The sequence below is a fragment of the Triturus cristatus genome, chromosome 3_1 (genome assembly GCF_964204655.1).
Source record: "Triturus cristatus chromosome 3_1, aTriCri1.1, whole genome shotgun sequence".
In the NCBI taxonomy this organism is placed as follows: Eukaryota; Metazoa; Chordata; class Amphibia; order Caudata; family Salamandridae; genus Triturus; species Triturus cristatus.
In genome coordinates, this window is record NC_140583.1 from 433,719,306 (window position 1) to 433,745,626 (window position 26,321).

Sequence of the window (26,321 nt, forward strand, 5' to 3'; positions counted from 1 at the left end):
GTTAAATGATAACATATTGTACATGAATAATATTTTATAAAACCACTACTCTCAAATTTTATTTCTTTCAAATGTGTTAAATATTTTTTTTAAAATAAAGATTACTAATAATAATGAATAATTAAATATTATGAAACAAAACAACTTCTTTTTTGTTTTCTCCTTATATAAATTATATAAAATTCAATATTTAAATCTATTAAAAACTCAAATACATAGAATAAATATAGTTAATACATCCACATTTAAATTAATTCTTTTGGCCAATATTTTGACCATTCTTATTACTTAAAAATAAAAAAATATTTAATATTTTCTATTCAAAATTCCATTAAATCATACAATTTACACACATTAATGATTTAATATAAATTTAAATCATTTTTTTGAAACAATCCCCACCATTATCCTTTAAAAACCCAACATCCCAATTCTAAAAAAAATTTACATTTCAATTAGTTCATTTTAAAATGTCCAAATTTGAGTTCTTAATTTTTTTAAAACACTCCCCACCCTTATCCCCTACAAACCCTACATCCCGCTCCTAAAACCACATTTCGTAATTTAAATTTTAAAATATTAAAAATTTAAAATTTGATTTTTAATTATTTTCTAACACTCCCCACCCTTATCCCCCCTTATCCCCTAAAAACCCAACTTCCCGCCCTTAAAACAACATTTCATTTTTTAAATTATCAAATATTTCAAAGTTCAAAAATTAATTTCTCATTATTTTAAAACACTCCACACCCTTATCCCCTAAAAACCCAACATCCCGCTCCTAAAAATTCTATTACAAATAGTTTTTTTTACAATATTCAACAACTACTATCACTTAAAAACAACAACATTTTAATACAAAACAATACTATAACAATATTTTTAAAAAACAATATTTTACACATTCTATATGTTTTTCTTCGATATTTTGAACACTAAAAACCGATATTTTTTAATTATGATATTTTAGATTCAATATTTTGTACTTCGCTATTTCAACAACAAAAATATTTTTTACATCGATATTTTTGTATTGTCAATATACGAAACTCGATATTATTGTATATCGGTATTAAAAATTTGATATTATGAGTAGTTACAGTGGCTATTACGTTGTAAGTGTTTCATGATAGTAACCATTCCTCGTAACCTGGCATTTAAGGATGGGATATGAGTTTGAGGTTGAGCTAACAGCAGTGGAGAGTAATGTGGGTGACAGCCATGATTTGCGAAGTACGACGACATGTTTGTTGAAGCATGCTTTAGATTATTATAAGCGAATTCTGCTTGCCAAAGGAGATTCACCCATGAAACTTGTTGTTTAAACAAATAGCATCGTAAATATTGCTTTAGTATCTGATTTACTCGCGCTGTTTGACCATCCGATTCGGGATGGAAACTCGTGGACATGTTTCTTTTTATTTGTAATGTATCGCACCAAGCTTTCCATACTTTTGATGTGAATTGAGGCTCTCGATCGGAAGGTATGGTTTGAGGCAAACCATGTAATCTAACTATGTTTCGCACCAATAAAGTCACTAACTGAGTTGCCGTTGGCAACTTTTCACAAGCAATAAACTGAGCCATTTTTGAAAGTCTATCAACCACTACTAAAATGGTAGTTTTCCCTTGATCTTTAGGTGAGTCAGTAATGAAATCCATGGATATATCTTCCCAAAGACACATTGGTGAAGGAAGAGGCTGAAGTAACCCTTTTTTGCACCATGTTCTCCATTAGCTCGAGCAGAAACATCACATTCTTTTACATAGTGGATAACATCTTGTCTCCATGTAGGCCACCAGAAATGTCTTTGGATTAACTCTTGAGTTTTTGCTATTCCAGGATGTCCAGCTAATGGTTTTGTGTGACACCACTGTAGAACTTGTCTTTGTAATGGCCTTGATGGAATGTACAATAGTGTCTTTTGAAACTGCAATCCTTGAATGATGGTTCTATCTTTGGCTTTTTGTTGCCACGCTAGAATTTGGTTTAATTGCATACTTCTACGTATGTCTTGAAAAAATTGTTCAGAGCTTGTAACTCCAATAATTTGTTCTTTAGGAATTATAGATGGTGGTGTACTTTCCTTCTTTGTTTTATCTTCTGCTGTTTCGCATCAATCAATCAATCAAAACAAATTTATAAAGCGCATGGCTGCACTAGCTAGTGCGTCCCAGCGCTGCGACATGGACAAGAACCCGGTTTAGACACAGAGGAAAAAAAACAGCACAGAGAGAGAGAGAGGTCAGACAGAGTGGTCAGATGGGAAGAGCCACGTTTTGAGCTTTTTCCGAAAAGCAATCTCTGACGATTCCAACCGGAGCTCTGTAGGAAGCATATTCCAGTGGGTGGCTGCTAGAAAGCTAAAAGAGCGTCCGCCCATCCTGGCTCTCCTAATCCTTGGGATGCTGACCAGACCTGTCCCACTGGATCTTAGGTCCCGTGTGGGAGCATACGGAGTAAGGAGGTCATGCAGATAAGATGGTCCCTTCTTCTGTATAATACGATGGCTAATACACATGGCTTTGAACAAAACCCGCTCCCTCACCGGGAGCCAATGCAGGGAGGCCAGGGCCATGCTAGATATCGCTCTTCTTGGGAGCATTAGTACGAGGCGTGCAGCCGCATTCTGGATGCGCTGGAGTCTCTGAACACATTTAATATTAGCACCCAAGTATAGAACATTACTGTAATCAAGACGGGACGTCACAAGGCCATGAACCATCGTTTTTCTGGCTGACACGGGGAGTATATCCAATGTCTTCCGAAGGGTGCGCAGGACCCCAACACAATTTCCTGTCACTCACCTGGTGTGAGTCTCAAAGGACAATGTAGTGTCCAACCACATCCCCAGGTTTTTTACCTGATCCTTGGGAGATGGGGTCGGGCCCAAGGTTTGGGGCCTCCAGGCAGAGGACCAGATCGAGGGGGCCCTACCCACCACTAAAACCTCTGTTTTGTTGCCATTCAATTTGAGGCAATTTAAGGCCATCCAGGACGCCAATTCCTGAAGACACGTTGAGAAAAACAGTGCTGCCTCATCTGAATCTTGAGTAAGAGTCACCACAAGCTGAGTGTCGTCAGCATATGACACCATACTGACACCAAACTTCCCCACAATCTCAGCCAAAGGGGCAATAAAGAGATTGAAGAGAGTTGGGCTCAGTATGGAGCCCTGAGGCACCCCTTGGTCCAACTTGACGCTTTTAGATAGGAAAGGTTTCAGTGCCACCTGAAAAATGCGATCACATAGAAAGGAACAGAACCACTCCAACGCCCTGCCCCCCACACCATCTTCTCTCAGACGTTGTAGCAGTGTGTGATGGGCAAGATAAGGCATCTACTTTATTATTTATTTTACCTGGTCTGAAAGTTATAATGAAATTGAATTCTGCTAAAAATAAGGTCCACCGTAACTGTCGAGGTGTCAACGCTCTAGCACATCATAAAAATTGTAGATTATGATGGTCCGTGTAGACAGTTACGATATGTTTTGCACCTAAGAGATAATGGCGCCATTCTTTAAAGGCAAGACGGATAGCCAATAACTCTTTCTATGCCACTATATAGTTAATTCCAGCAGGCAATTTTTTTTTTATAAGAATGCCATGGGATGTTGTTGATTATCTCGTTCATCTTTTTGCGAAAGAATAGCTACCATGGCAGTATCAGAAGCATCTGAGTCAATAAAGAAGGGTTGATTGATGTCTGGATGACTTAAAACAGGAGCTGATGTGAAAGCTGTTTTTAGGGCTTGAAATGCGGCTTTTGTTTCTGCAGTCCATTTAAATGGAACATGTTTCTTCAACAATTTTGTTAAAGGACTTGCTTTGGTTGATGAAGTGACGATAAAAATTCGCAAATCCTAAGAATCTTTGGATATCCTTCACCAAAGTTGGTTCTGGCCAATCTAATATTGCTTGTACTTTTCTGGATGCCATGTTAATTCCGTGAGGTGACAATATAAAACCTAAGAATTTCACTAGATAGGTGTGGAATTCGAACTTCGATAGTTTGCAAAAAGGACCATGTTTACGTAAGGTGGTTAAGACACGTTTTACATGTTTTTCATGTTCCGAGATATATTGTGAATAGATTAGCAAGTCATCTATATAGGCAATAACAAATCTGTCAAGAAAATCTCGTAAGACATGATTAATAAAACATTTAACCGCCGTGGGGGCGTTGCATAGCCTAAAAGGCATCACGTAATATTCAAACAAGCCGAAGCGAGTTCGAAAAGCGGTCTTCCATTCGTCTCCAGCTCTAACACGTACAAGATGGTATGCTCCTCTCAGATCCAACTTGGTGTAAATAGTGGCACAGCATACTTGGTCCAAAAGAACGGGAATCAGTGGCAAGGGATATAGATTTTTAATGGTAATGTTATTCAATGCGCAATAATCTATGTGTGCATGCAATTCCCCATTACTTTTGAGCACAAAGAAGAGAGGAGATGCTGCCAGAGACTTGGAGGGTTGGATGAAACCGTTATTTAAACATTTGTATAAGTATTCCCTGAGATGTTGGTTCTCCTGTTCAGTAAGTGAGTAGATTCTACTGCAAGGGATTTTAGCACCAGGTAGAAGATCAATCTCACAGTCATATGTTCTGTGCGGTGGGAGGGTCTCAGCACTTTGTACGCAGAAGACGTCTTAAAAATGTTCTTATATCATAGGTAAATCTATATTTTGTTCTGCAGCTGTAGCAATATAATTAGGAGTTGTGTTACCATGCTCTTGTGCTATGTTTGTGGACATGGTTTCTTGTGGATGTAAACATTCCTGTTTACACCACTCTGATTGAAAAGTAACATTTCTCTTTGCCCAGTCTATAGTGGGGTTATGGTCTGTCAACCAAGGCATCCCGAGGATGACACCAAATTGAGGAGCAGCAATGATATCAAATGATATTTCTGCAACATGACTATGGTCTTGAGTAAAGCATGTCATAGTTATCTTAATGGTGGAATGCGTAATTAAGCCAGATGTTAATTGTTTGCCATCCACCGCATGAACCATTTCTGGTTTCTGTTTTGCTACGGTTGGGATTTCCAATTTTGTTGCGAAATTGGCGTCAATAAAATTGCCAGTGGCTCCAGAATTAACCATGACCACTGCAGTTTAAGGGTCTTGTTGAGAAACTACAAATTGTATGTTTAATACTAAATGCGGAACAGAAATATATAATGTGTTGGCAACCGATTGTTCAGGAGGTAAAGTTTTACTACCCAAAGAAGTCTCCTGGCTATTCCTCGAATATTCTAGTTTCCTGTCTTGGTCATAGTTGTATTAGGTTTTGCTAGGCAGTCTTTGACAAAATGTCCTTTTTACGGCAATATAAGCATAGACCTTTTTTCCGATGAGAATCTTTTTCTTAAGCCGTCAAAGGTTTTCGTATGCCTCCGATTTCCATACGTTCAATAGTATCTGGGGTTACAACAGGCAGTTTGTCTTTGGGTCAAAATGAAGGCCTAAATTCTAAACGTTTCCCGTCTCCTTTACGATCTGATACTCTATGATCCAATCGAAGACTTAAAGCTATTAAGTCTTCGCATGTTCTTGGTTGAGGATCTATTGGAGCTACCAAGTCCTTTAATTCGTCACACAGACCTTGATAATACAAAGCGGCTCTTTTATCTTCAGGCCAGTTCGTTTCTGCTATTAAACGATTGAATTGAGTTAAATAATGGACCAAATCTTTATTTCCATGTTTTAATTCTAATAATTCATGATCGGCTGATCCTGTAATTGTTCGTCGATCAAAAACCTTTTCAAATTCTGATTTAAACCGAGACCAACTGTAAAGCAATGGATCATCCGATTGTACAAGAGGAACTGCCCACACAGTAATTCTAGACTGAACGTCCGGGAAAGATGTGGGTTTTACCATGAAGTGTAGTTGTACTTGAGTTAAGAAGGTTTGAAATTTGCATGGTTCCCCTACAAATCTTTCTGGAGGTGCCAAACGAACTGTCATTGGCACCATCACTGACCCTGTAGACTTAGTAGAACTACTAGCAGCAGTTGTGTCAGGGGAACGAATCGGCGCTATTTGTGTTTGTAGTTAAGTGACCTTATTAGCTAAGGCCGCTGTCTCTTGCCTGGCTGCTGATAATTCTTTTTGCATGTTTCCTAACATGGCACACAAGGTCTCTAAGGTGGCCATCCTGAAGATACTGCTCAGGAAGAACCAAATCCATGGGCCGGTTATTCTGTCAGAACTAGTATATTTTGTTGGGTTCCTCAGGAGCAGTGCCCTCAAGAAGCCCACCTTTCAGCAGCCTTGACTCAAGCTTAATTGCACTGAGGATCAAAGTGGCTAGACAGGGGGAAGGGATTTGGGAAGGTTACTGTGGGGAGGGAGACCTGGAACGAGACGTTGTCTTCAGTTAGCTTCCTGATATACCACATGACCTCTAGGACTAAACTAGGATAGATAAGTAACATTCACATACCTGTAAAGGAAAGCAGATTACATATGGAACAGTTGTCACTCTTACTTAATTGCTTCACCAGGAATGGAATTGCTGTTCCATAATCCTTAAAATAAAAGGTAACAATATGGACTCTATCATTAGTCTAGTTATTGCATAAAACCTATGCTCCAGAGCGAATCACACATACATATAAAGAGCCAATAGGCTTCGGTTACACCTTTTCCTTCTCCAATTATGATTAGCAAGTAACAATGTTAAAATCACAGTGCTAATTTTATAAATACGCAACTGGTGTTATAATGTGCCAGTATTCACTATGCAAATGTCATTCTAATATACAGAAGTTCAAGAAAGCGTCTCAGAGCGCTATGCCTTCAATTCCAATAAGCAAGAGATGAAGAACGCGCTTCACCGCGATGTGCCAATGTCCCATATAGCAAATCTCAAGATAGCGCTTCAGCGCGAAGTACTGAAATCCAAGATTCAAATGTTCCAAAACGCACGTCAGCGTGATGTGTCAGATTTTTCATACTAGTGTCCAAAATAGAGCTGTATGTAAATGCCAATATAGCAATGTCAGAAAACACGCTTCAGTGCGATGTGTCAGAATTCCTTAAACAAATGCCCAAGAAAACACTTTGATCAAAGATGCTCAAATACAAAATGCAAATATCAGCATATGGCCCCCTTAAACAAAATGCAACGATCCTACCTGCTGGTGTTCAAAAAAAGGATCTATAACCTGAATTAAGTTGACAAGAGGCTTCTGACTGCAACCGAAGATCTGCTGCTGCTGTTCATCAGATTCTACTGGAGCTGAGAAGGGCCAAAATTCCTTAGGTAGCAGACTATGAGTTGGGAGTCTGCAACAAGCATTGGCACCAACAAGTGGCAATGCAAAACAACAAGCACAGATAAAACCAATAAAACAAGCATTGGTAAAAACACGCACTGGTAAAAACAAACAGCAAATATGAAAATACATTGAGTGACAGAATCATGCCAGTCCAAACAAGCACTGATAAAAACAATAACAAATATGAAAGAAAACAAGCACTGGTAAAAACAATAGGAACTATGAAAGACAGTGATTGACAGAATCATGACACCGCCCTTGAGTAACAGAGCGCACCTGGTCCCCTGCATCCCCCTCTCCACCTCGTTGACACAGGACCCGAAATCCAGTTTGGGTGAACCAGGCGGATGGTCTGACGCCCCGCCCGTTGCTGGCCTGAAGGACACTGACCTCTCACGGAGCCCAGTGATCATAGAGTGAGGCCATACCGACTATAGAGGAAGAAAACGCAGGCCTCACACTTATGGCCTGTCCAGAACTCCTGAACTTTCACAATACTGCAGCATAAATGGGTCCACCACTCCACTCCCAAGTTCACAGTGTTGGCTTTTAGTTCTCTATTTAGGGTGGCAGATGCTTCGGGAATGAAGTATGGGCTGCGGGGTTTGTTGGGGGGAATGTAGGGGACTTTGTTTATATGTTGTTGCATTTCTTTTCTTTGAGTTCAGCTTGTGACACAACATGTTTCCGCTGCATACTTACAGGTCGCTTGGGCCAGAAGCGCCTCCCCTACTATTCCCTGAACCTGACTCCCACGGGCTTACCCACGCCCCGGACAGGTTCGACCAACCTCTTCACCAATCGCAGCCATGACTGTGCCTTAACTTCACATTGAGCCCCTCCAAATCCTTTCATAGAACGTTAATGGGTTTATAGGCTGCAGTCTAAAAATACTCGCAGCGATTCCTTTCCAATGCCTTACTACGGCAAGAAATAACCTCCTGGGGGATCACTGCCAGTTCCTGGTGCACCTTGGATACAACAGGGTCTTTCATGCATTGTTTACATGAGGCTCCCATGGTGTAGTGATCCTCTTATGCTGTCCCTTCCCATTCACGGTCACCGAGGATACTAAAGATCCTCAGGGGCAATTTTTTGCCCTCACAGGAACACTGGATGGGTATACCCTCAATCTCGTCTTGGCACCTCTGAGCAGGGTTGTCAGCCCTCCCGCAAGGTGTTACAGTAATTGTGGCGCCACAGAGACCCCCTCACTTTATCGCTGCACAAACGCTAAACGTATCTCAGAATGTGCTTCCAGGTTCAGCCTATGCAATGTGTGGAGAACATAGTACCCCGACCTGCTCCAATACACCCACACTTCTGCGGCTCACCATGCTCACTCCATTGACTTAATAGCCATGCCTGCCCTTGAATGCTGCACGGTCACTGATATTCAAATCCTCACTCAGGAAATATATGACGATGCGTCCCTCCTTCTCCATTTGGGAGGCCCCACTGGAGCTCTCCGTCCCATATTGTGGCTGAAAGACCGGTTTTTATAAGCAAGCCCCAGGAAACAAACTTAAGTTTTATTTTCACCAAAATGAAGCCACGGTTCGGTCCCCCGGTATCCTGTGGGTGGTGGGTAAGGCCGTCATCAGGGGGTTTGCTAAGGCTACCTCAAAAAAGAAGCATAAGGCCTGGGAGTAACGTCTCTCTTGGCTAGAGGCTCAGGCCATCCGTCTGGAGCACACCTTGGCCACGGATGGCCGAGGCGACACACCTCGGCAATTTGAGCTCCTGCGGGAACAAAATCTGTCATATCACCCTGGACACAGCCAAACAGATGTGGAGAACTTCCACAGTCGAAGTCTATGACTGGGGAGACAAAAATTGCAAACTCCTCTATTGGCTTTCCTTCCGCATCTTAGCAAATCGGAAAATTTCAGAGATTGTGGACGCTGAGGGTCAGGCTCAACACATCCCTGCTGCCGTTGCGCAGACTTTCCCTGAACACTACCAGCACCGCTATATGGTGGCCTCATTGGCAGGCCAGGGACATGGCCTCCATTTCCTATGGGAGATACCGTCCCCGCAACTCTCGGACGCCGATGTCCAATTACTTGATCAACCTATTTCAAATAGAGGCAGCTATTGCCGACATCGTGACTTGGAAGACCTCGGGACCTGATGGGTATCCTGCAGAAGACTACAGGCCTTTAAAGATACTCTAGCTCCACGACTCCACGCCCTGTACGAGGAAGCAGCGAAGAACAGTACTTGCCCAGTAGACAGTGACATAGCCGCGATTGTTGTCATTCCCAAAACACAGCCTTGATCATCCTCCTGCTCAGACTACCGTCCGATCTCCCTCATCAACACCGAGGTTAAAATATACGCCATGGTCCTAGCAACTAGTCTTAAACGGGTAATCCACACCCTGATTCACCCAGACCAGTGTGTCTTTATGCCCCACCGTGGTTAATAACAAGCACTGAGACTTGGATTAGCTGTGCACTATTCACTTGGTGGTCTCACCACAATGTAAACCTTAGGTTTTCAAACTAAATTGAATTTATTCATCAATTCAAAATAATATTATAAGCATAAATCCTTAATTTGCAAAATATGCATAACACGCTTTTACAATATTTTCTTGATGCAATATCAGTTTGTAGCATAAATAAACAATGTATACATAATCAACAAAAGCTTAAGATACAGCGTCACTTGTACAATGTCATACAATATTCAGTGTCAGTGTCCAATGCATTTCGGAACTAAGAACTGTTCTTTCCTCAGGGGAAACATCTGGAACTGCACAACTCGTGCTGTGATATATCAGCCAATGATATTCAATAACTCAAAATATTCAAATGAGGTCTGATCTTACTGAGCTCGATATATTATATATTATCTTGTTATTCAATGTCGCGTTCCGTGCTCGGCCTCCTCAATTCACCAGTGTTGGTGAATTGAGGATTTATGGCCCACCGTACCACAAGACACTGCCTTCAATGCCTCCACGTGGCACTGGTCCATCGTCACCTTCTACCACCTTACTTGGCTCTGCTATCGATTGACTTTGAAAAGGCCTTTGACACAGTGGACTGGCAATACTTAGAGGCAGCTCTTGTGCGGGCAAGCTTTTGCCAGTACTTGCGTGGTCTCATACGTGTGCTCTACTCTACCCCTTTGGCCCAAGTCTTAATAAACGGAGCCCTTTCTGGCATTTTCCCCATTAGTTCACATAACAAGACAGTGCTGCTCTCTAGCTCCTCTCCTCTTCGCCTTGGCGATAGTGCCCCTCGCCTGCTACATTAGATGTGACACCCAGATACAAGGATGGCAGTGGAGTGACTCCCATGAAGACCGCATTGCCATTTACGCGGACGATGGCCTCCTGTTTGGGGCAGACCCTGCGCAGGCAGGCCCCGCTGCCTGTGCATCCTCCAGCTTTTTAGCGACGTATCTGGTCTGCGAGTTAACCCTGTCAAAACAACACTAGTACCCCTTCACATCTCTCGTACCTGTGTGGAAGTGCAATCCGATGCCTTAGTTTTCGTTATTTGGGGATCTGGGTGGCACTTCAACCAGAGCTCACTTGGTCCCTTAATCTCACCCCATTGGTAAAGAAGACTAAGGAGGACACTCCTCTCATTGAACCCAATGGGCAGGATCGCCCTATATAAAATGATGATACTGCCCCGATTCTTGTATGTGCTGCAGAACATGACGATTCACCTTCCACACCATTGGTCTCACACTCTGGACAAATTGGCCACTACATTTCTCTGGGGTAGCTCGTGATCACACCTGTCACCTGCTCACTATCACGGGCACCATATGACGAAGGGCTGGGAATGGACAACCTCTTCCTCTACCATCTAGTGGCTTACCAACTGGTGATTAATGACTGGTTTTCCGGGGGGGGGGGGGGGGAGGCTGAACAGACCCAGCCTATCGCCTTGAACTGGCATCTCTAGGGTTCTCCCAAATCCAGGCCATGCTTTACAGCTCCCCAGTTCTCTGTACCATTCCCACAGTGACCAGCACGGTCTTCATGGAATGGCGTTCCACACTTTGTCATGCTCGCTGGGATACTAAGCTTACACTTCAGACACCTTTGTGGCATGGCACCAGGCTGAAAGAGGTCGCAGCACTGGAGGGGTCCCAGAAATGGGATCTTATTGGTATCACACAACTTGGAGATGTCTGGGTGGGGAGTCACCTACCCACATTTCAAGACCGACAGGGCATCTACTCCCTCAACTCCACTCACTTTTTATAAATATCTCCAACTCAGACACACAATCACTCTACATGTTCCTGCCGACATTGCACTCCCTCAGTTCAACCCAATGGAGGCCAAACTTCTGATAGGAAGTCTGGGGAGAGGAGGGGTATCCCAGATTTACCACTCCCTTATTAATAAAGTCAGACACACAATCACTCTACATGTTCCTGCCGACATTGCACTCCCTGAGTTCAACCCAATGGAGGCCAAACTTCTGATGGGAAGTCTGGGGAGAGGAGGGGTATCCCAGATTTACCACTCCCCTATTAATAAAGTTCCAACCACAATAGATTACTTATGAGCATGTTGGTAGCAGTGGTTAGGCCCTTTTGAGGATGAGGACTGTCAAGATGCTCTCATGGCCCGCCGAGTGATCACTATCTCCTCCAGGTTGAGATTGATCCAGACGTATTATCTGCACTGCGCTTATCTCACCGAGGTCAGATTGCATTGTGCTGGCCTCCTCCTGGCCTCTAATTGCCCTCGATGTGCGGAGGCGCCCGCTAATATTTTTCACAGGAGCTGGTCCTGCATAAACAAATACTGGTCAGCTGTAGTGAATGAGCTCGAAACGGTCCTGGGCTGGGAGATCCCGTTCACTCCCCTGGTCTTCATCTTAGGAGTATTGGAGAGCTTGGGTGGTTCTCAGGCGGACAGAGCTTTTTAGGGACGGCCACCATGGTGGCCAAAAGAGACATAGCAATCAAATGTAAGAACCCTGCCCCTCCCCCGCAACAGGGTCGCAACGGCACAGAGGGGTGGACTAGTGCACAATGCAGGAAAAGCCTGTGCATGAGGAATGAGGGTGTCCGGCCAAGTATGATTGTCTATAGGGTAAATGACTGGGGCTAGTGGGTTAAAAATGTACAACTGGCTCTACTGACTTCTCGCACCAATTAGATTTGTTATGTTGTACAGAAAGGGAGGTTGTCCTCCATACACCAGGCAACCAGGGTCAATTGCAAAATGTATTGCTCAATTACACATTGTGTCTTTCTTCCAAAAACAAATAGTTGATTATTTTTTTTAAATGACTAGCTAACGGGGTATATGGTACTTGAAAAAGAAAGGCATAAGCGACCTGAAATTAAAGTCCACCCAACATGAGATTGTTTTCGAAAATGTGTATAAAATTGTGTGGACTCAAGGCAACAAAGAGATGGCTAAACAGTAGATGTTATAGTTAGTATTCTAAAGTCATCCGATGCAAATTGTGATGCCCCATCATTACTACGGCATCATTGTTGGACAACTTATGAGTATGAGAACAATAGTAACATAAATTTATGATACTCTTCATGCTGGTAAAAATTGATGCCACAAAACTACACCTATCACAATAGTCCTAATGCCATTGCTATAAGATCAGGTGCAAGCACATATGCAGTATTAAGTACACGTCAGGTGTGTAGGACGCTGGCTCTGTATATGATATGCCCACTATGTGGTTATACCATGCACAGAGTTCAGGGGCACCCCAAAAGTGTACAGGGCTCAATATAAAACCCAAAGTGCTCTTTTAGTGGTATTGTGTGCGAGCAGCCTCAGGCCTAACACAGAGGAGTGTAAGACATTTATAGCACAACATCGACCAATAATTAACACACAACTCAAAACGGGAATCCAGACCATTTTTGTCAAAATAAGTTTTCCTTGTAATTTATTCTAAGACCAAGATCTTCACAATTAGGTAAGTATGCTTTAAATAAAAATACTTTTCACTTTCAACAGTCGACAGAATATTTTCGAAGCAGTTTAATGTTGTTCTATGGGGAACACAATAATGTGGTTTAAAAGGTAAGCACCCCACTTACAAATCTAGTCTACGGGCCCAAAGGTCAGCAAAGAGCAAGGCTCAGGTGAGTACCAAAACTGCACCACCAACGGCACAGTGGCGAACGGATGCAGAGGTGAAAGTTGGAGTTCAGCTCAATGCTTTCCAATCGAAACTGCGGGTGCCTGGAGCCACACTGCTTGCAGGTAAGTGGAATGGTTGCAGGGCCCAAGCTTTAGGGGTTAGCACAAACACAGGGGGGTCCACCAATTAGCAACAAACATACACCACCAGTGGCACAGGGGTGGCCGGGTGCAGGGTGCAAAATCAACGTTGGTCATCGAATGCTTGTCAATGGAGTTTCTTCTTTTGAAAAACAGGCTGCAGGCATTGCACCGGAGGTTGCAAGGTGGAGACCAATGACAGCAGAGACAAGCAGAGATGTAGGGAATTGCAGGGGCACCGTCGGTTCAGCTCACCAAGGCCCAGAGACTTTGACTGCAGGGGTGCCTTTCAACGTCGGAATCATGGAGGTCAGGAGTGGTCAGCCAATGCTGGACCCAAGATCAGGATCGCTGGGGAGATATCACTGGGCAGGTGGGCTACTCAGACTCGGGCTGAGTGTGTTTCGTGCAGAGTGGGCAGGGATTCGCGGTTCTAGCTGGATCTGGAGCACTTGGAGTTGATTTATTCTGAGCAGGTCCGCTGTCCACTGGAGATTGGAGTCTTTTTTTAAGGAAGCTGGAGACTGGGGGCTGGGACCAAAGCAGTTGTCATCTTCAGTCTTCTCTGCAGGGGTTTCTTCTTAGGTGATCGCAGATCTTGTTTCTAGGTGTGGGGAGCCACCTAAGTACTAAATGTAGGGGTGTTTTGGGGGAGTAACAGGTAGGGCAAATGGGCACATTACCTGTGGTGACTACACCCTCTATTATGCTAGCCTCATGTGGGAGGGTGCATAGACCTAGTCCTGATTGGAGGGGTCTCCTCATCTTCAAAATGGAGGGGTCTGAAAGATGTGCTTCACCTCACCTCCCCCACCTTAGAGGTGGAGTTGGTAGAGGTGGGCACCCTTCCTATTCTCCTACGTTTTACCGCTGGTTTTCCCACCCAAAGTGGGGGTGTAAACCAGGGGCTGCCATCTGCTGCTAGCCCAGGATTAGAATTGTTTCTTGTCACAGACAGCAGGGGCTCTCTACCCAGGGCTCCAGAAACATGTCTGGTGGCGGCTGGCTGCCTACAGCTGGTCAGAGAACACACCAGGGTTGGTAGGTTTTCAGGGTGCCCCTTTGAGGTGCCCTCTGAGTACATGGTACAATAAATCTCACACTGGCATCAGTGTGGATTTATTGAGAGGAGTAGTTTGGCACTAAACACTCCCATGTTCAGTAAAGGCATCATAGTGCTGTGGAACTCGAGTTGTCGATTTCCCAGCCCATGTACTCTTTGTGACTTCACTGGCACTCACAACATTATGGAATGGACCCTAATTTGCAGGAGCATATTTGCTCATGCAGATATGCCCTCGCCAGAGGTATAGTGTACCCTTCCTAAGGGCTGTAAGGCCTGCTAGAGAGGTTACTTACCTATACCTCCAGGCAGTGCTGGCTGGCATGGCACCGAGGCAGAGTGAGATGTCGACTTTGTCTTACTTTGAAGATTTACATTAAATGTTATCTCACATTTTTTTTATTTTTTAAATCCTTTAGGAAGGCATTAACTACAGTCCACAAAATATTTGTCAGCTGGTGATTTAGGTGCATATATCTGGGAATATCCTCTCATCTTTTATAATGTGTGCTACTAGTACAGACTCATCCTTCCTCTCCCCTCTTGCTCTTCCATTTCAGATCATTTTAACTCTACATCAGTTATTTACCAGAAAGTGGATTATTTTCATGATTTTCTATGTCTGCCGTTCAACACTGAAAACTCTCAGCTACCTCCAAGAACACCTTCTCTCTTAAATCCCTAGAAGATTCCTTAGGTCTAGCGATACTTTTTTGCTCCAAAGCTCTTATTTCTCTCACAGCCGCTTAAGTGGCCACACATTTTTGCACTTGGCTCCGAAATAATAGAACGCTCACCCTCACAGTGCTAGGGCTCCTTTGGGGTAGAAAGCACACAAGATTCCTAAGATTCCCCAAAAATCTAAAAACTCATCTTTTCAGTTCTGCCTACAGACTGTGAAATCTGAGCTAGACAGCAGGCCCTTTACTCAGCTTCAGGATGACTCCCACATGTTGCTCTTAATCAGCTAGATGTTTAAAATAGATTTAACTCATACTGTTATAATTCTAAAGCATTTCCATCTCACATAACATTGACAGAACACACACCATGACATGAGATCATCATTGAAGGATTCCTTGTGCAGTTCAACTATGGATTATTTCTAGTGCTTATCTTTGGGTATAGAGATCATTGGATCAGTTCATATGTTTTGTATCTTGCTTCTTCTACCCCAATTCCCCTCCCCCACTCCCTTCCCGGTCTCGCTATGTGGTATACAGTACCTAACAAAAACCAATAACTAAATAAATGTTAATATACATCAGGGAATTGACATGGTATGCCAAGGTAATTCCAAAATACATTATGTGACTCAAATATTATGGGGTGTGAATATGTTTTATTAAGTTGCTGCTGAGGTATTCTAGATTTTCGCTCAATAGGCAAGCTCATTAGAGGTTATTGTGATTGTGTTGCGGCTAGTTATTGAAGCAACATGACAAATGGCTGTTAAGGATGTTAGAGCTGTTGCTTGGTGTAGTTCAAGTTACTTTCCACAGGTTACATGTTATTGTTGTAACACACTCAAATCATATAATAGCATTATCCAGCAGGATCCAGATACTGAAATGCTGCAAATGTCCACTCTTCCTACTATATAAATTACTGTGGTCGAGCCAATGTCACAATATCTCATCAGGTAACAAAACATAACCCGTCTACTGTTCACAATACCAGAGTATGTAAAGCTCTACAGGATTCCAGCGTTGGCCCAATATGTGAGCCACCACTCTATGGATAGGTTGAAATTGCTCTAGCGTATAAAGCACCAGAGTGAAGTCAGTACTTCTTCATTATGCTAAGTCATACAGCAGTGATTCTTAACCTGTGGCCCGAGGACCCCTGGGAGTCTATGAGGTCCACACAGTTGATCCATGACTGTTTTACCAAATTAAATAATATTAAAATTAATAAATTAACATTCATAAAATATATAAAAAGAAATTAGCAAAATTGAAAAGTTGAAAAACGTTTCTATGTTTCATTGTGAATTAAACAAATCATTTCAATGTTTGAGCATTTGTATAGTGTTTACTTGTTTTAGTATTTATGTGTTTGGTTTCTAGGTTCAAATCACAGAAATTGTTTAGGCTAGGGATTCCGGTCTTTCAGTACTGACTCTGTGTGGGTCCCCGAATTCCAGTAATGATTTATTGGGGGTCCACACAAATCAACATCTTAAGAACCGATGCACTAGAGCAAGGTCAGTTCTACAGTGATTCCTTGTCTTAAGCATCATAGCTCAGTTCGTTCCCTCAAGGCATCATTGTAATCCACCACAGACAGGCTAGATGCACATTGCTCGAGCAAGTAAAGCTCACAGACAGTTAGGAAAGTGCAACAGCCAGGTCAGTTTCAAATGTCCCCAGTAGGTAAAGCAACACTGCCATGTTTTATTTCCAAAGTGTGTTAAGCACCGAACCAGCACTGCTTCCAGACCAATTTCTACTACCATGCTGTTCCGTCATACCAATCTTCACTCATTAACAGCGAAGTAAGATCAACAGGGCCAAACCCAATAACCATATGGAACTGGGCAGTAATAGTACTTCTAAAACCAGGGGGCACTGAACTGTCACTTTACTTTGTTTTGCAGCACCTTTGCCCTGCAATATAAAGAAGGCTGAATGCGTTGTATTGCTTCTCAGTATTTTCTGTGTGATTTGCCGGCACATGCATCAACCATTTTTGCGAGCACAAACGGTGCAATTCGCAGAAATCGGCCGTTTGCGCCCACAAAAAGGGCATTTGCAATGCATCAAGGTTCAAGGCTCTTGCAATTTGAGAATTCGCATTTAATTGTGATTTCTCCAATTGCGATTGCATTTAAGGAATTGAAATTTGCGATTCCTTAAATGCAATGCAAGAACCACTTAAAAATAGCGATTTCGCTACTAGGGGGCGCAAATGACCATGAAGTTGAATTTGATGGTACTTTGCAAAAACTTTGAAAAATGCACTAAAGTAAATTTTTCAAAGTTTCATGTTGCGCACACACATGCCCTTGGGGAATGTGTGTGCGCAACATGTGTCCACAGAGCAATTTCAGGGGTGCAAAAGGGTGTCCTTTGGACACCTTTACACCCTTGAAATTGCATGCACAATTTGCGAGAACCTATTGGTACTCGCAAATTGCGCATGTAATCTCCTATTCATTCCTATGGGCCTGTAGGCCCATAGGAATGAATGGGAAGGCATTCCTAATTTGCGACTTGCAATTAAGGAATGTTTAGGAATCATTATTTTAATAGCGATTCCTACATGCATAGGCTTTTGAGAGTCCTTAATTGCGATTCCTTAATATTCGCAATTAAGGACTCGCAAAAGCTTTTCTTGATGCATGTGCCTGTTGATCTTTATCTGCTCGAATGTATGTTGGGCATATATTGTACTATATCAGACTGCAGCATTTTCTTCAGAATCCCTTCTAGGATATCTAATTGTTGAAGCTAAATAAGAATTCGCCTCCCGCTCTGTGGACCCTATTTTTGCAGGTAACCTCATTGACAGCAGCAAACAGCCATATAACACGAAATTACCTAACTTCCCCCTGCAATCCCCTTGTCCTGCATCATATACAAACTGCCCCTGTGAGGCAAGGTTACTATATTGTGGTGGATTTTAAAATGTCAACAATGCTCTCCCCCCGCTTTAGCTAGAACTGCCGGAGGTTTTTTCCCCATTTGGTATTATGGATGTCACCCTATTGTGGTTTAATGAGTGATTCAAAAAGAACTTTGGAATTAGCGATTACCCCCCTCACATTCACACATGCACACACACATGCACACCCTCACCAATACTCACCAGCAACAATACATGGAACTGAAGAGAGCGTTTTAGGTCTAGCTATAGACTTTGTTACTTGTTACCAGAGCTCATGTCACCTAACACCAGTTACATAGTTTGGTGTCGGCTACTAAGGGGCCTATTTACAAGCCACTTGCGCCGCCTGTGCGTCAGTTTCAATATATGAAGAAGCAGGCCCGGTTCTAGAGGGTGGGCCGGGTGGGCCAGGCCCATCCAAACATGAGCCTGGCCCACCCAAACATGAACCTTGGCCCTGGCAGTGACATCAGCAAGGCCAACAGAAAATGGCCACTGCAATTTAAAACGTTCTCTGAACGTTAGTTTCCTTCTTTCTTTAAGAGTTCCGTGATTGGGCCTGGGCTCACACCCCCAATCCCGCATCTGCATCTCCCATTAGAAATGTGGGCTGTGTCCCCGCCCACTCATGCAGGTACAACAGGGGCATGGCGAAGGTGACCAATCCTTTCCTTGGCACTGGATTTGTGTACCGTCCTGCTGCCTGGATATTTCATTGTTTTCAGCGCTGGTGAAGAGGAGTTTGTTTACGCGGGTTCATTTTCCTGACCTTCCTGACCCCGTGAGCTGTTTATCAAATCGGGCTGTGAGTGTGACATAGTTCATAAGGAGCAGGTAAGAGAATGTGTGGCTATTGTTGCGTTTTTTTTCATCTGTGAGTAAGACATACTTTGTGTGCCCTGTATATTTCATTTAAATCGTTTGTTTAAATCGTTTGTATCATTATCATTACTGGTTCTGCCAAGGATGCACAACACCTCTTAAAATGTCCAGATAACTCTGGGGATTAATGATCCTGCTTGAGAGCAATCTTTTGTCTGTTTGTAGTTTTTAAATGCAGATAAACTGTAGTTAATGTGGATAGCTCAGTGGGTTACTGCCTTTGTCACAGAGATCCTTTGATTACTTGCAGTTCAGAAGTTACAATCCTAACAGAGGGCAGTGACCTACGGACTGTCATCAAAGACCTGCATTCAAACCAGAATGGTACAATTGGATTTTTTTTTGTATTGCTAGTTAGTTCGAATTTTCCCAGTCTTTCATAATTCTCATGTTGCAATAAAGAGTTTGTTTGGGCAGTTATACGTTCTAATCATTAAATCCTGTGTTTGTGCGTCTCCAGACCTAACCCTCTTAAAACACATCGCCCAGTAGTATGGATGACAGTAATTCCTACACCTGGTAATCCTCATTATTTTATGTGACATTCCCTATAGGCTGATTTACATACTTGTATGATTCATTGTCTCTGCATAATGTGTGCGTGATGTAAAGTACTGTGACACCCTACACTACGAGTAGCGCTATACAACAAATAAAATGCATACGAGAGAGGGGCTACGGAGAGATGATGGGCACTGTTGGAGAGTGGCAATGAGGAAATCCGAGGGGGACATCATGGGGAGAGGGGCTATGGAGCGCTAAGGGGCACTGGTGGAGGGTGGCAATGAGAGAATCTGAGGAAGAGGTCATGGGGGTGGAGCTACGGAGAGATGAGGGGCACTGGTGGGGGTTGTTTGTGAGGGAGTCTGAGGAGGAGGTCATGGGGGAGGGGCTTTGGAGTGATGAGGGGCACTGGTGGAGGGTGGTAGGGAGGGAGTCTGAGGAGGAGGTCATGAGGGAGGGGCTATGGAGTGATGAGGGGCACTGGTGGAGGGTGGTAGGGAGGGAGTCTGAGGAGGAGGTCACGAGGGAGGGGCTATGGAGCGATGAGGGGCACTGGTGGAGGGAGGCAGTGAGGAAATGCGAGGAGGAGGTAATTTGGGGGAGAGGCTTTGGAGCGATGAGGTGCCCTGGTGGAGGGTGGTAGGGAGGGAGTTTGAGGGGGAGGTCATGGGGAGGAGCTACGGAGAGATGAGGGGCACTGGTGGAGGGTGGTAGGGAGGGAGTCTGAGGAGGAGGCCATGGGGGAGGGGCTATGGAGCGATGAGGGGCACTGGTGGAGGGTGGTAGGGAGGGAGTCTGAGGAGGAGGACATTAGGGGAAGAGGCTATGGAGAGATGAAGGGCACTGTTGGAGGATGGCAATGAGGGAATCCGAGGAGGAGGTCATGAGGGGATGGTGCTTTGGAGCGATGAGGGGCACTGGTGTCCTGGCTTTCTATAGTACTAGGGACTTCCTTAATCTTGAACGCTTTATAATATGCTGAGCATTCAAGTACTTGTGTTGAAGCCTGTCTTGCTTGAATGCAAGGGTTTGCAGTTAGGTCCAGACATTGCTCTTACTGCCTGGCCAGCTGGAATTCGAGGGTTTGCAGTTAGGTCCAAACCTTGGTCTTACTTTCAAATAACTCTCCACATGCTCTGTGTACACACAGAAGCAATCTGTTGTATCATGCTGCCTGTTTGCAAGTACATATGATGTAATCAGGGCTTGTAGACTACCTCCAGAAGCGACAAATTGGGCCCGCATTCGCCCACCCAAATGCGCCCTTGGCCCACCCGAATAAAAATTCCTGGAGCCGGGCCTGTGAAGAAGTGACGTATCAGCAGTGTGCTAGCCCCCCTGCCTAAAGAGTGCTTCTCATTGGAGTTCTGGGTTGGTAGTGCAAAACATTCATGCACTTGAATAGAGGCACAACATACTACTGTACAGGACTGTCTCATTGCTAGCAAAACGTTAGTTTAAGCAGTGCTCCCAGAAGAAAAATATTGTATATAATAAAAAAAAAGTTACATTTTACAGCACTTTGTATAATTTTTGACAGTCTCAGCGGAAAGTGCAAAGGCTGAAAGGGCAAAGGAGACTGATGTACGCTGTAAATCAGAAGACTTAAATAAATAAAGCCTTAATGTCCTGAAACTTAAACGTGGTCGTTGCTTAGTGTTCACTCGTTTTAGGAGAATTTTAGTTCAGATTCAAAATGCTAAGTTAGTTCACTGGGATATTGTTTTGTGAAGCGAAATAACCCCTACAAACTGAATGTTATGTTGACCCAAACAGACTCTGTCTTGGCAGTTTCAAAGGGCCACAGATGTGCCTTCAAGTGCGTTAGGTTTCAAAGCATCACAACTGCACATACAGGGAGGGGTGTGAGGTGCCCCATTAAGTGGGCTGTGGTGCTGCGTCCGCGGGCACTACTTTATGGACGTATCCTAACCCGCGGCTCTTCGCTATACTGGTCCCAGGACTTCAGAATCGTAATTCTTTCCATAAACCAACACGCAAGAGGGGTTTTCTCTCTCCCCTCCGGTCCCTCTCTCAGTAGGACTGCCATCTGTGTGGAGAGCTGTTATTGTCCCCACTTGGAAGTAATTAGAGCGAGCCACTCAGCAGCACAGGAAGAATAAAATGCTGCTGCTGGTGTCCTGCGGTCATCAGAGGGAGCTAAGAGCGTGCTTCTGCTGGAATCTTCCCGAGTTGAGAAATAGTTCGTAGCTCGCTGGAGCGGCTTCATCTCGTGTTGCAGAGACGGCGCAGTCATGGCACCCTCGCAAGTGCAGCTGTTATCAAGGGGGGCGAGGAGCGAGCCAACGGAGCAGTGAGGCGCGCCGCACACTTTTGGGAAGTCTGCTGCTCTCTTCTGGTCTTTCAGTTTGCTACAAAAACGACGCGAGTTAGCAGCCCCGGTAGACCCCGCTGAACTCCATGCAAAGCGTGAGCTCCGGCTGGGAGCGTGTCCTGACAGCTGAGCAGGAACATGAGCGGAGTCTCCCACGGAGGCATGGTCGCCGGCAGAGGTAAGTGTGCCACAGGTGAACGTCGCTTCCTACTCAAGCTCCCTAGACAGTTTCGGAATGTAAAGTGCCGACTAGCTTAATGTAGACCGTGCTGTGTGTAACTGTAGATGGACCGTGCAGTGCTGTAGACAGTCTATGTCCCGGTCTGTCCAGTGCTGTAGACGGTCTATGTCCCGGCCCGTGCAGTGCTGTAGACGGTCCATGTCCCGGCACCTGCAGTGCTGTAGACGGTCTATTTCCCGGTCCGTGCAGTGCTGTTACGGTGTATGTCCCGGCCCGTGCAGAGCTGGAGACAGTCTATGTCCTGGTCCGTGCAGTGCTGTAGACGGTCTATGTCCCGGCCCCTGCAGTGCGTTAGACGGTCTATGTCCCGGCCCGTGCAGTGCTGTAGACGGTCTATGTCCCGGTCCGTGCACGTGCAGTGCTGTAGACGGTCTATGTCCCGGTCCGTGCAGTGCTGTAGACGGTCTATGTCCCGGTCCGTGCACGTGCAGTGCTGTAGACGGTCTATGTCCCGGCCCGTGCAGTGCTGTAGACTATGTCCCGGTCCGTGCAGTGCTGTAGACGGTCTGTGTCCCGGCCCGTGCAGTGCTGTAGACTATGTCCCGGTCCGTGCAGTGCTGTAGACGGTCTATGTCCCGGCCCCGGTCCGTGCATGCCTAACCACTAACCACAATGAGTTGAATACAGAGATTGGACGTGTAACTAATGTGGCTTGTGTGTACGTCAGCCCAGCCAGGGATGCCCTCCTGTTACCCAGTATGTTTCAGCTTCACTACAGTTGTGTGCATACCCTTCTTTCTCGCAGCTCTCTCACTCCCAGTGCTGGCAGTGGACTCGAGCAGCACGAAAGGTCACGACCACCAGGAGTTCTATAACTTGGCTTTCTAGAAGCTACCTTCCACAAACGTGCTTCTGAGAGCAGTGACACCCCAACAAACAGGGAGAGACCAATTTCCTATCCGCTGGGAAGGAAGGACGCGGGTGGCGTGCCTCGCAGCAGCAATCCTTCTGAGATCTGAGTTTCATTATGTTGTTCAGGAAATCCCAGAGCACTGCACTATAATGCGCAAATGGATACTAACTTGGATCCTGCCAACGCTGCTCTACAGACCGTGCTTCCACTTCATCTTCTTGCTGGGCTCCATGTCCTTGGCTTGCAATGACATGACTCCCGAACAAATGGCGACGAATGTGAACTGCTCCAGCCCGGAGCGCCACACCAGGAGTTATACTCATCTGGAGGGAGGGGATGTACGAAAAAGAAAACTTTTCTGTAGAACACAGTGGTATCTGAGGATTGACAAAGACGGCAATGTGACCGGGACAACAGAACCAAACAACATCTACAGTAAGTGATCTTTATCCATCTCTCTCTCTTGATATTTCAGGTCGGTGGCCACTTTCTTTAGTTTGTTAGAATAATAAAACATTCCCCTAGCCCACTGTGCAACTAGGAAGCACCAAGCACACCTAGAGGTACCTCCTGTGAGGTAGGCAGTGCCTTCTGCAAGGATTTCCCTTGCTGTGTGTGCAATCTGTTTCCTTTGCCAACACAAGGACAGGTCTGGTGTATGTTGCAGCAAAACATTTGGCGTTCATTTAAACAGCATCCCATTAAATCATATAGTGCTGGCATTCTGTGGTTCTGCTAATGTATTAGTTACAGATGGAATCGGAATTGCCTAGTTTTACAGTCAGATTGTAGGTTTCAACAGTTACAAAGACATGGGGGCAATAACATACTTGTTGCCAGTGAACACCTATATTACACACCTGCATACAATTGTTATTTCACTTTTATTTTCATTTCTTGGCAAATATCGAAGTAAACAAGGCCAGGACAATCCACCTAAAAAGAAGTTAAGTATAGGGCCAAACCCCATTTGGCGGGTTTTTAAATAGTTCTTCAGTGGGCAGAATGAGTATAAAAGGTCCCTTCAGAGGCGTGCATTCAAGTAAATATATTTTGCAGCCTTTGCAGCATAGTCAATTGAGTTTAGCACGATAAAGGTCATTTGAAAAGAATTCTTACATTTAGAAAACACACCCTAATCACCTAAAATATTTAATTTCAGGCAAAATGCTCAAATTCGTCCTCAGTATCAGAGCTGAGTGGGACAATTGTAAATAATGACATGAAAATATAAAAAATAATTTTTTGAAAATAAGCTTTGGCGATGACATAGGTTTGCTAAATTTATTACAAAGAACCTTACGACAGTCTGGCTGTAGCCTTTACTGTCAGAGTCATCTCTTGTAAAATTCTGCAGAATTCATACATGTACCATACTTAGATGTTGCAGTAATAATAGCAATTTTCTCTTACAGCATTCATAAATCTAAGGACTTTTTTGACACAGAATTGCCATATGCCATCTTTATTTATCATTAACCATTCCTTTACATGAGTATGTGGCCTTGAGTGTAATTGATCTACATATTTTTCCTGCGTGTGTACCACCGTAAAGGAAACCATCCAAATATACCATCAGATTTAAAGGTTGGATCATTTTGAAAGCAACATTTTGTTCCAGCCCTTCTTTCAAAATGGGGCTTTGGCGGTAATAATGTACTGGTTCACACATGTGAATGTGTTACCTTCATTATGTGAGGTGTCCTAAACTGTCATGCTTCCCTTGTCCTTGTTAGATACCTATTCCACGCCAGACGTCTCTTTTGACCCATGAATTGATATATGATATAGTAGCTGACATTTACTTGCCACGCCTAGCGCAGTCAGTCCCGGGGAAGAAACGTTCCCATGGTACATAAAAGAAAAGCCATCAGAATCTTCAGCAGTTTATAGAGGATCCGCAAGGAGTGGCACAACAGTTAGAGAGAGACTGCAAGGCAAGAGCAGAAACAATGATGAGCTCTGACAATGGGGCGTTTTCTGAGACTTCCTCGAAGCAGAACCTTACACCATGCCACACGCATCGTTTGCATGGCCTTTTGTAGGGCAGCGAGTCTTCCTTGATTGAAAATAGGTTCATTAAGAAGAGATTATCTGCTGATATTCACAATAATCTCAAATTAAAGTAGCTGATTCATGGAGCACACATATAAATAGAGGCAATGCGAGTGGGCTTGGAATAGCATGGCTGTCACTTTATTTATGCAGGTCTAAATTTGTGATGGCACTTGATGTTCACATCTCCGAAGATTCCGGCATGCAGCCTCTTCTGGTTGGGAATTCATGACAGTAAAACATATGCATCGTTATGCACTGACAGTGCATTTTAGCCCAGATTGCTGCACTGAAGAAATCTAGAAGAAAAGTTGAAATTGAAGCAACTTGACCATTCTTTCAGTCTTGCTAAACCTAAAATTGCGTTTTGTTGACTGGACCGGCACAGGGCGGCAGGCACTGCGACACTATAACACCCAGACATTATATCGTGCATAGAGAGAGTCACGCGAGCAGCATTCACACCCTATGCTGCCCACACCTGTCCCAGCCTGCCTCCTGCCTCTTCAGTCTGTACTTCTTGAGGGAGAGCTGTTTGTCCTCGAAGTAGTTACCAGTCCACTGGGAATTGGCCATCGGCTCTGCTGGGGAAACTATTCCAAGTGACTCAAATCTTCCAAATATGAAATCAAGAAATGTCACTGAACTTCAAAAAGGACCTTCGGTGTTGTCAACGTTTTAAAAGGTTTTGGTAAAATTAGACCCAACCTGTGAAAGTGGAACGCCTGCTTGAATTCTTAGCCCCCCCCCCTTCCATCCCGATGAACTTGCACTTCAACGCTAACATAGATATACTGTTGCGCTCCCTCTGACAGTCTTGACATGCTACTTGCCGAACGTCCTGACAGGAGCGCCTTTTACCATGATTCCAAAAGTTACAGGTTTTATCGTCCACTTTTAAATGAGTGTTTAGGATGATATGTATCTGCTTCTTTAATACAGCTCAGAAAGCATTTGTAAGATACGCAGCGTTGAAAAACTAGTACATACCAGATCCATTATCAAAATGGAATTTGAGCAATAACATTTATATGAGGAATAACAATTTTTTGGGCATTGTCAAAAAATGTGCCACCCAAAATTTCAGATTTTGTATAATTTCTTGGATACAGACATTACTCCAATGAAAGGAAATGTATTTGTACCCTTATCAAATACATTTTTCTTTTTAAATGACAGTTCTCAGTGAACAATGCAGCAAATGCTTTAGTGCATAGTCATCACACGTTAATAGAGCAGAAGTGT

The 26,321-nt window shown here is 44.0% G+C and overlaps 2 protein-coding genes across 3 annotated transcripts in view; one reads left to right on the forward strand and one right to left on the reverse strand.

Moving 5' to 3' along the window:
• FAM227B (family with sequence similarity 227 member B) overlaps nucleotides 1–26,321 on the reverse strand; it is a 3,353,280-nt gene that overhangs the window by 1,397,554 nt on the left and 1,929,405 nt on the right. The window lies entirely within an intron of this gene.
• Nucleotides 21,560–26,321, forward strand: part of FGF7 (fibroblast growth factor 7) — a 244,069-nt gene continuing 239,307 nt past the window's right edge. Inside the window, exons 1-2 of one of the 2 annotated variants that reach the window (XM_085644225.1) lie at nucleotides 21,560–22,105; nucleotides 22,914–23,456. In XM_085644225.1, the coding sequence (XP_085500351.1) occupies nucleotides 23,171–23,456 (286 nt within the window). In that variant the 5' untranslated portion in view covers nucleotides 21,560–22,105; nucleotides 22,914–23,170. The remainder of the gene's footprint in view (nucleotides 22,106–22,913; nucleotides 23,457–26,321) is intronic. The other variant, XM_085644224.1, reaches the window with a different exon arrangement.